The 9,763-nt window shown below is 38.6% G+C and overlaps 1 protein-coding gene across 1 annotated transcript in view; it reads left to right on the top strand.

Moving 5' to 3' along the window:
• Window positions 1-486: 486 nt before the first annotated feature.
• Window positions 487-9,763, top strand: part of STAT4 (signal transducer and activator of transcription 4) — a 105,149-nt gene continuing 95,872 nt past the window's right edge. Inside the window, exons 1-3 of the mRNA XM_055572955.1 lie at window positions 487-622; window positions 3,227-3,355; window positions 4,622-4,766. Of these exons, the coding sequence (XP_055428930.1) occupies window positions 3,228-3,355; window positions 4,622-4,766 (273 nt within the window). The 5' untranslated portion in view covers window positions 487-622; window position 3,227. The remainder of the gene's footprint in view (window positions 623-3,226; window positions 3,356-4,621; window positions 4,767-9,763) is intronic.

Genomic DNA, 9,763 nt, shown 5'->3' with positions numbered 1-9,763 from the left:
GGAGGAAGCCGGGAAGCCAGGAATTTAGGTCGGGGCAAGTAAGTCTGCGCTTCCCTGATAGTTCAGTCGGTAAAGAATCTGCTGGCAATGAGGGAGACCTGGGTTCGATCCCTGGGTTGGGACGATCCCCTGGAAGAGGGCATGGCAATCCACTCCAGTATTCTTGCCTGGAGAATCCTCCTGGCCGGCTACAGTCCATGGATGGGGTCGCAAAGAGTCGGACACGACTGAGCGACTAAGCGCGGCACAAGTAAGTCTGCAGGGGCTCTCAGTCTGGGGAAACCGGAAGAAAAAGAGTGTGGCCCCCACCCACCCGCTTCTTCCTGACCCCCTCGGGCCACAGGGAGTGGCTGGAGTGATTGATGGGGATGAGGAGAGGGCGCCCCGCGTGGTGGCTTCAACCTGTTTCTGCTCTTTAGCGTTTCTAGAATAGGCAGTGGGTGGGAACGACCCTAGTAAAGTACCGGAGGTTCTAACACTGACGCACAGGAAAGCCTCAAGTAGGAGGAGAAATGCAAATCCTCTCTGACGGAGGCGTCATCGGCTAGGTCCTGGGGGACCGCGCTGGGCGATTCCGACCCAGGACTTGAGCACCGCCTGGGACGCGGGCAGAGGGAGCCAGGTAAGGCGGCAGACAGCACCTCGGCGTGGCTTCTCTGGAGGAGGGCGGGCCAGGACGTGGTTCTGCAGGACGCTGCTGAGGTTTTGCCGCGCCCGTGCTGTGTTGACAGTTACTTCACGGTAATCTAGCTGAGGAAGAGTAGTTTTAGAAACAAGCGGTCGACTCCATGATTCAAAGGTTCGCGGTGGCGCGGGTCTCTCCGCGCAAGACCCGGGCACTCTGCCCGGGAGACTGTGAACTTGGGTGGGTGCGACCGCTGTGGCTGCAGCGGGGGTGTGTCCGCGCCTAGTGTGGCCCCCGCTTCACTTTCTTAGCCAGCGGCTCTTAACTCTCATGCCTGGCATTAGATTGCTGGCCTGGGTTTCAGCCAGAAGCCCGCGACGGAGGTAGCCAGTGATTGAGGCTTTGATAAGAGCAGTGATGTTTTAGGGTAAGTCGCCCCCTTTTCACAGAACCCCAAAGCGGCAGCGTTAGCCCCCAGGCGGTAGGACAAAACGCCTGTTTATCAGGCTTCTTCTAGGGCCAGGCATTCAAAGAGACTAGGCAGGCACTCAGTCTTCAAAAGAAATGCTGGGTAGTTTTCTTGGGATGGGAACAATTAGCCCTTAGAGACTGAAGGTGTTTTTAGGTCCTTTAAAGGCATTATTAGAGGCTGCAACAGAAAAGAGTGTCCTGAGTCTATAAACCTGTCTTTCCCCCGTTCAGCCTTGTGTTCATCTCTCTGGAGGGTGGACTCAGATCCTAGGAGTGATCTATCTAACTTTAGGATGGGTTCAGTCCAGTTAATTCTTAGTTAGAAAATAGATTTTCATCCAGATCATAGCAGAGATTGAACAATAGTAGCAGTTACAATTATAATGCTATTCTCAGCACCTGTTCTTTTGTCATTCGCTAGAATAAACTGATTGAGCAGAGACATGGGGATAGTAGCATGGCAACACATGTTGCAATTTTGAGAGGAATATGTATACACCCAACATCAGGAAAGACAACCATGTGTAGTGTCAGGAGACCTCAGGTTGTTCTTTAGGAGCTGTGTGTCTTGGGCAAGAGTCATTTTGCTTTTGTGTCCCTCAGATTTTTTTTTCTTTTCATTTTAAAGCCAGAATAATACTAGCCACCTGTGCTATTTACAGCATCCAGAGACCCACTCATTCTTCTCTTAATGAGTACTTACTGAGCACTTTCACCTAGGATTATATGTATAAATATAAAGTGATAGGAAAGTGAAAAAATTTTTGTCCAGTCACTTTCTTTTAGCAAAACATTGGCATTAATCTTTTTTTAAATACAAAAGGTGCTCCTGAAATGGTTCCCTTTGAAACCTGCGAAATTTATCATCATAATGTTCTGTAAGCAAAAGGAAATCTTAATATACCTACAGGGTAAGTTGAAACACCATTGTGATTGATCACATAAAAGGTTTCTTTGTTTGATCTAGAATTAGTGACAAAACAATAAAGAATTTGACTTTGGGGAAAATAAAATACTGTAATTTCAAGGAGAGATGTCATATTCATTTCCTTGAGTTAAGAAATACGTCTAAAGCTTCTAAATTGGACAGAATGGGGTTATGTTGGGGAAACACATACTTTTGTTTTATGACACACCACCAACTGCATATCAAGTGGTTTCTTCTTCAGTATGTTGAGGGTTTAACCACTGTCAGATACACATCAGAGACTGATTACAAGTAGACTTTAAAAGCTTTGCCCAGCAATAGTTGATCATTCCAGAGAGAAATGAAAGTATTTCTTTGTTCAGAGGTATTTTGAACTGAAAGAAAAGCCCACATGAAACTCTTCATATAGGTAAGACTGAGACTAGAAGTCTAAGAATATGACTGACTCTAGAAGCCAGACAAATCTGAAATAAAAAGAGATTGGACAGTTTTATATAAAAGAAGCTTTTGTTGGGTAGTCCTCACATCAGGTGTCCCTGGTGGCTCAGATCGTGAAGAATCCACCTGAAATGCGGGAGACCCGGGTTCGGTTCCTGGTTTGGGAAGATCCCCTGGAGAAGAGAATGGCAACATACTCCAGTATTCCTGCCTGAAGAATTCCATGAACAGAAGAGACTGGTGGTCTACAGTCTATGGAGTCACAAAAAGTCGGAAAGACTGAGCGACTGATGCAGCACATATAAAGCCTTAAGAGAATCTTAGGAGATATAGTTTAGTTTGTTGTTTGCCTTCAAGTTGCTCAAGGTCTAATTAATAGTGAGAGGGAGCACACACTAGGGAAGGAGATTGTTGAGAATACACACATCTGTGTAGACAGATGTGAGGGGTTTTGAGGGGGAATGAAAGCTTTCTAGAGAAGGTGGATCTGGCATTTCTTTTAGAACAAATAAAAATATGGCTCGGGGTAGAAAAAGAATCCTTTTTCCTTCCTTAGGAATGCCTTAGGAAAAAGTTCAGAACTGCATTATCTTTGGATTGAAAACATTTTCTTGTTTCTGAGTGACTATAAAATAATTTTTTTTTCTCTAGTTACTTAATGGATAACATTGTCTTTGTCTGAAATCCAAAAATGGAAAAGAAATATGTACCATACTTGTTAATTAACATTATTTTTAAGTTCTATTTTTTCCTCTTCTTTATAGCATGTCTCAGTGGAATCAAGTCCAACAGTTAGAAATAAAATTTTTGGAGCAAGTTGATCAATTCTATGATGACAACTTTCCTATGGAAATTCGGCATCTGCTGGCCCAGTGGATTGAAAATCAGGACTGGTAGGATCAAATGTTATTGTATTTTCCCTAGAGGACTTACACATGGACTTACTCTATGGTCCACTTTTAACTCAGTAGATACATTCTTTTCAGGTACAGAACTTTCTTTGAGGCTTTGGAAAGTTTCCTTAAGGGAGAAGAATCATTGTCCTTTCTGGTTTCATCCATTGTAGATTAAACCTTTATGGTTCTAGTGCTTTGTTTTTATAAGCCAACCCCCAGTGATTTTCTAAGTATTAAAAAGCCAAGAAGTAAGTCTATTGTTTATATCAATTCTCCACCATAGACTCAATAAAATAAACATTTTTTCTTAATATGTTTTACAAACATTTTTGGAAGCTCCAGTCACCTTGTACAATTTTTTTTTTTTTGCTTTTGTCTTCTTAAAATTTTTACTGTGATAAAATATGCATAACATAAAATTTACCATTTTAACATTTGTTAGGTGTTCAGCTTAGTGGCCTTAAGCATACTCACATTGTTGCACATCCATCACCACCATCCATCTCCAGAACTTTTTCAGCTTAAAACTGAACTGAAACTGTGTCCTCATTAAATAATAACCCCTCATTCTTTCCACCCCAGCCCCTGGCAACCACTGTTTTCTATCTCTTAATTTAACTAGCCTAGGTACTTCATATAAGTGTAGTCATACCAAATTAGTTATTTTGTGACCAACATTTTATGTAGCATATTCTTTCAAGCTTCATTCATATAGCATGTATCAGAATTTCCTTCCTTTTTAAGGTTGAATAATATTTTGTTTATGCATATACTACATTTCTATATTCATCCTTCAATGAACATTTGAGTGATTTCTTCTTTCAGCTATTGTGAATAAAGCTGATTTAAATGTTGATGTACAAATTATCTACTCAAGTCCCTGCTTCAGTTCTTTTGAGTATCTACCCAGAAGTGGAATTGTATGTAATTTTATCTTTATAATTTGAGGAATCTCCATACTGTTTTCTACACTGGCTGTACAGTTTTCCACTGCCATTGGCAATATACAAGGAGGTTCCAGTTTAACATCCTCACCAAAACTTATCTTGTGTTTTCGATAATAGCCATCCAAATAGGTGTGAAGTGGTATCTCCTGGTTTGATTTGCATTTCCTTAATGATTAGTGGTGTTGAATATACTGTCATGTGTATACAATTTAATTTTTAAAACCATTAAATGCTTATCACTTTAAAATGATTATGGTAAAAAGTAGGCATTTTTATAAGTTGTTTCCTGCTGTGTAATAACATTTTTGTTTTTTAGGGAGGCAGCATCTAACAATGAAACTATGGCAACAATTCTTCTTCAAAACTTGTTAATACAACTGGATGAACAGTTAGGCCGTGTTTCCAAAGAGAAAAACCTACTTTTAATTCACAATCTGAAAAGAATTAGGAAAGTCCTTCAGGTGAGAATGCATTCTACTTTTTCAAAATATTTGTCTTTATAAGTCTTAAATTCAATTTAAAAAAATGTAGTCTTATTGTATTTCTGTATCAGATTTAAAAGTGAAAAAGCTGAATTCTCTTATGACTTTACCTTTTGTGCTCAATTTTATTTCATTACCTAACGTTTCTTTTTCACCAACTTTTGAATCTTAAGATGCCCACAAAGGGGAGAGTATGATTTGCATGTGACTGTTTACTAGTTATGATCAAATTGATGAGAGTCTGGGACAGGGATCTGAAAGATGCTCATTTCACAGCTGTCCCTCCAAACCTTTCTTGCCTGTGTCTTGTATGTAACAAATCAGAGTTGGTATTGTTCTCATTCATAGGTGGAGGAATTATGGTCGTATGTCTTCTTCCAGATTTGGTTCAAACTTCACCTTTGAAAGCATTCTTTGGTGTCCTATAGCTTCCCATTCCAAAAGTTCATCCAAGCTTCCCTTTCCAAAAGTTCATTCCAAAAGTTCACCAAGGTGTTCCCATAACTGCAACTCATCTGTACTGTAGCATTTAGTGTGTTCTACATTAGTGTTACTTCTGCATTTCTTCTCCCTCAAATTGTGGGTTACTTAAGGCAAGGACTTTAACATTCAGTTTTGAATTCTCAGTGACCACCACAAAGTTGGACATATGGTAGATGCGTAATATTCATTGATTAAACAGATGAATGAATAAGTGAAACAAGGTTCTAAAGAATTAAGAGCAGGCTATTATTGACCTAAATGCAGAGATGCTAATGAAGCAAACTCTGAACATGGACTGCTCTAATATTTACAAAGTGCTTATACAACATATTAGAGAACATGAAATATACATGTACCATTTCTTAGTGATACATCTTTAGAACCTCAGACTTAACAATGAATGCATTTTTAGAAGACGTTTCCTAGACTATAATAGAAATGTTCTTGATATTGCTAACATCTGTGAGAGGGAAATAGATATTAATTTTGTATTGTTGTTTGGATTGCTGTTTTTTAAATTGTTAATGTTTTATTGTTGTTAGGATTGGATTTTTTTTTCATTGTCTTTTTACTGTTATCTTTGCCTTTGTAATCCTCTACAAATTTGCAAGAGACTTGGCCGGGGTAGGAAATGAACTTATTGCCAGCAAAACAGAGTTTTTCACAGTGTAAAGCAAACTATCTCTTCCAGAGATAAGACATTTAATCTTGGCTTCATTTGCTATTGTTCTAATCAATGGACGTAAAACAGGGGTTTGGCATACTGGTAGCCACAAGTCAAATGTGGCTGTTGCCTGTGCTTGTATGGTCCGTGACTAAGAGTGGTTTTGCATTTTTAAGTGTTTAAAAAAGTAAAAGTAAAATAAATAAGTTTGTGACATGAAAATTATAGGAAATTCAAATTTCTGTATTTTAGTGAAATGTAGCTTACTTAATTAGTTATGTATTGACTCTGGCTGCCTTTGCACTGCACTGGCACAGTTGAGTAGTTGTGACAAAGACTGTATGGACCAACAGCCTAAATTAAAAATGTGTGCATATATATATGTGTGTGTGTCTGTATTAAGCACACTTATCTGGCCCTTTATAGGAAAGTTTGCTGACCCTTGGTCTTTGCTAGAGGGACATAGATGGATAAAATGGGTGATTCATGGTCTTTGGAAATTCTGAGTCTCAAAATGTGACCTTGGGCAAGTCACTTAATTTTTCTAAATTCTTATATCTTTTCATGTAAATGAGGATAATTATTTGGGATTATAAGAAAAACTGGAGCTTTTATTCTGGCAAAAAAAAAAAAATAGGCTTTCAAAAATGGATCTTCTTATTGATAGAGAAAACAGCAGGATCTTCTTAGTGTTATTGAAGAGTAAGTGTCCAACCCATCATTTTTCTGAGTGGGGATAAGATTGTGAGGGAGCCTAAGAACCTGCGGTAATTCCAGTCCCATTTCAGCTCAAGCACAAACGTCTCTGCTTATGTCACAGACCTTGCAGCATCTTGTCTCTATTCACCTTTTCAATAAACTGCCCCAAGCTCCTCCACATTCCTGCCCTAGAAACCATAGATCTACTCCTTGTTCCTGAGCACAGCAAGCTCACTCTTGAATGACTCTGAGCCTTTGTCCGTGACAATGTGGTGGCGAGGAACGCTCTGCCATCTCTCTTCTTCCAGTCCAGCTCCCAGCCATTCCTAGAGGACCTGTGAAGGCCCCAGGGCAGCAAGGGAACCTTCACCTGTACTTTACCCCTTTTTCTCATTCCCCAGGGAGCATGGGCCGTAAGATAACCAGCCTCTCATCTGTGGGGGATGTATCCAAGAAGGTCACAAGCTCTTTGAAAGTAAAAATTTGAGCTCCTTTTGTGACCTTCCTTTTCCCTCCAGTACCCAGTGTGGTACTAGAAGCAAACTAGAAACTACTACAGACTAGAAACTCCAAAAATAGTTTGATTGGTTAGGGTATTTTGAATAGACAAAACCACTTGCTTTTCCTTTGACTTATAAACTATACTTATTGATATTTGTATTAATTCATAACAATAGAAAATAGTGATAAAGAACATCATCAATTAAGACAAATCTTTTTGGTAAAGCAAGATCCCCTCCCCCAAAATGAAGGAGGAAAAAAAAAACAAAAAACCTGCTGCTGAAAGAATATTGACACTATGTTTATCTGGTTTGAACATTTTCATCCTATGGGATTTTAAATGCAATCTGTTTTAACTTTTATAGCATAAAAGATCAAACAACATGGTCCCAGGGGAACTAAGCAGGTGTAAGGTAAATTTATTTTAGCGATTGTCAGAGCAACTGAGGTCTCCAGTTCCAATATTTTAATTTACCATTTATATCCCACCTACTTCTGATAAAAATTTGGGATGGCTTGTTATAAAAGACAAATTAAACAAAACCACTGAACCAAGAGTCAAGGCAGCCTCTGAGCTGGAAGCAGTGAACACTGATGTCCAGGTTACCTTAGTCCTTTTAAGGGGAGGCAGCCTCAGATCAAGGTCAGGAGGTAGGCCTGTATTGGGTTGAATCCTGGTTCTATGACTTGCTTGCTGTGTGGCCCAGGGCAAAATGATCACATTCTAGGGCCTCAGTTTCCTCAGCAGTATGAGTGGAATCACAGTGGTATTGACCCCACAAGGATGTTAGGAGCATTAAAAAAATTGTAGAACATGTAGTAAGGACTGTGTTAGGATTTTATAAAAATAAATATCTGGCCCAGATATTTCAAGAACGCTTCACTCTGTTCTTGGGGCTTATTTTTTAAACTAATAGAATTTCTTTTTTAGAGCAGTTTTAGGTTTAAGGAAAATTGAATAGAAAGTAGAGTTCTATATATGCTCTCTCTCCACCTGCCTCTCCCTACTTTCTCTTATTATCTGGCAATTTTCTGTACTTTGTTTCAGTTGATGAACCTATTGTAGTACATTGTTACTAAAGTCCAAGATTGCATTAGCATTTACTCTCTGTGGTGTACAGTTCTGTAGGTTTTGGCAAGTGCATGATGTGTTGGATCTGCTATTTCAGTTTCACTGCCCTAAAGATTTCCTCTGCTCCGCCAATTTATTCTTCCCTCCCTCCCCACGCCCCAGCCCCTGGCAATGACTAATCTTTTTACTCTATAGTTCCACCTTTTTCAGAATGTCATATAGTTGAAATCATACAGTATGTAGACTTTTCAGATTGACTTTCCTCACTTTATTAATATGTTTTAAATTTCCTCTGTGGCTTTTTGTAGCTTGGTAGCTTTTTTAAAATTGCTGAATGATAATTCCTTTTTATGGAGGTACTACAGTATGTTTATATGTGTTGGGGAATTATAAACAAAACTCATATTAATATTTATGCGCAGGTTTTTGTGCGTTGAGTTTTTAACATATTTTTAGCACCTTGGAGTTTGATTATTGGATCTTTGTTCTTTGATTTTCAATTGAAAATCTCTTTTGTTTATTCATCTTCCTGTCTGGGTCTTAGTCTGTTCTGGATGTTATAACAAAATACAATTGATTGAGTAAATTTTACATAAAAAACATTTATTTTTCACAGTTCTGGACAGGAAGCCCAAGATCAAGGTGCTGGCATGTTCAGTGTCTGATTCAGCTTTACTGTAACCTCATAAGGAAGCTAAGTTCTCTCTTAAAAGAATGCTAATCCCATTCAAGAGAGCTCTGCCCTTACGATCTAATCATTTATCAGAGGCTCTACCTCCAAATACCATCACTTTAAGGGGTAGGGTTACAGCATATGAATTGGGGAGGCACAAACATTTAGCCTCCAGCAACCTTTTACTGTCTCTTTTCCTCAGATAAAATGACTTTAAAATAATTAAAATGGTGCATATTCATAATTTTAAAAATTGAAGCAATATAAAATATGCAAAGAAAATATGAAATAATACAAAATCTACTGCTAAGATATAATCATATTAATATGTTGTAAACATCATTCCTAACATCGCTCTCTCTCTCATTCCATATATGTGTATATATATATATATATGGATGGATAGTAGAGCAGGCTACTTTTGACATTTTATACTCAGTTGCTATCAGTATCTTTGTAGCCTCCTGTTTCCCCACACCCAGTTCCTCTCTGCTCTCTCCACACTCGCAGTAATCACTAATCTAAATTTTGCATTTATCAGTCTCTTTCTTTTTGTTACAGTTTACCATATATTGGCATCTTTAGAGGATATATAGGTTTGCAAGTTACCAAATACCACTTAAATAGGATCATATTTTTTATCCTATTCACATAAATAGGATCACATATTTATTCTTCATGACTTTTCTTCGTGCAACATAACTCCTGAGATTCACCCATGTTGATGTATATAGCAGTAGTTCATTCATTTTCATTGCTACATAGTATTCCATCGTGTGACTATGTCATAGCTTATTTATTTTACTGTTGATGGGCACTTGGGTTATTTCTGTATTTCTTTGCTATTTCAGACACTGTGGTCTCAATATCCTTGTGTGTGCCCC

Source organism: Bubalus kerabau, chromosome 3 (genome assembly GCF_029407905.1).
Source record: "Bubalus kerabau isolate K-KA32 ecotype Philippines breed swamp buffalo chromosome 3, PCC_UOA_SB_1v2, whole genome shotgun sequence".
NCBI lineage: Eukaryota > Metazoa > Chordata > Mammalia > Artiodactyla > Bovidae > Bubalus > Bubalus kerabau.
This window is presented reverse-complemented; position numbering and strand designations above follow the sequence as displayed.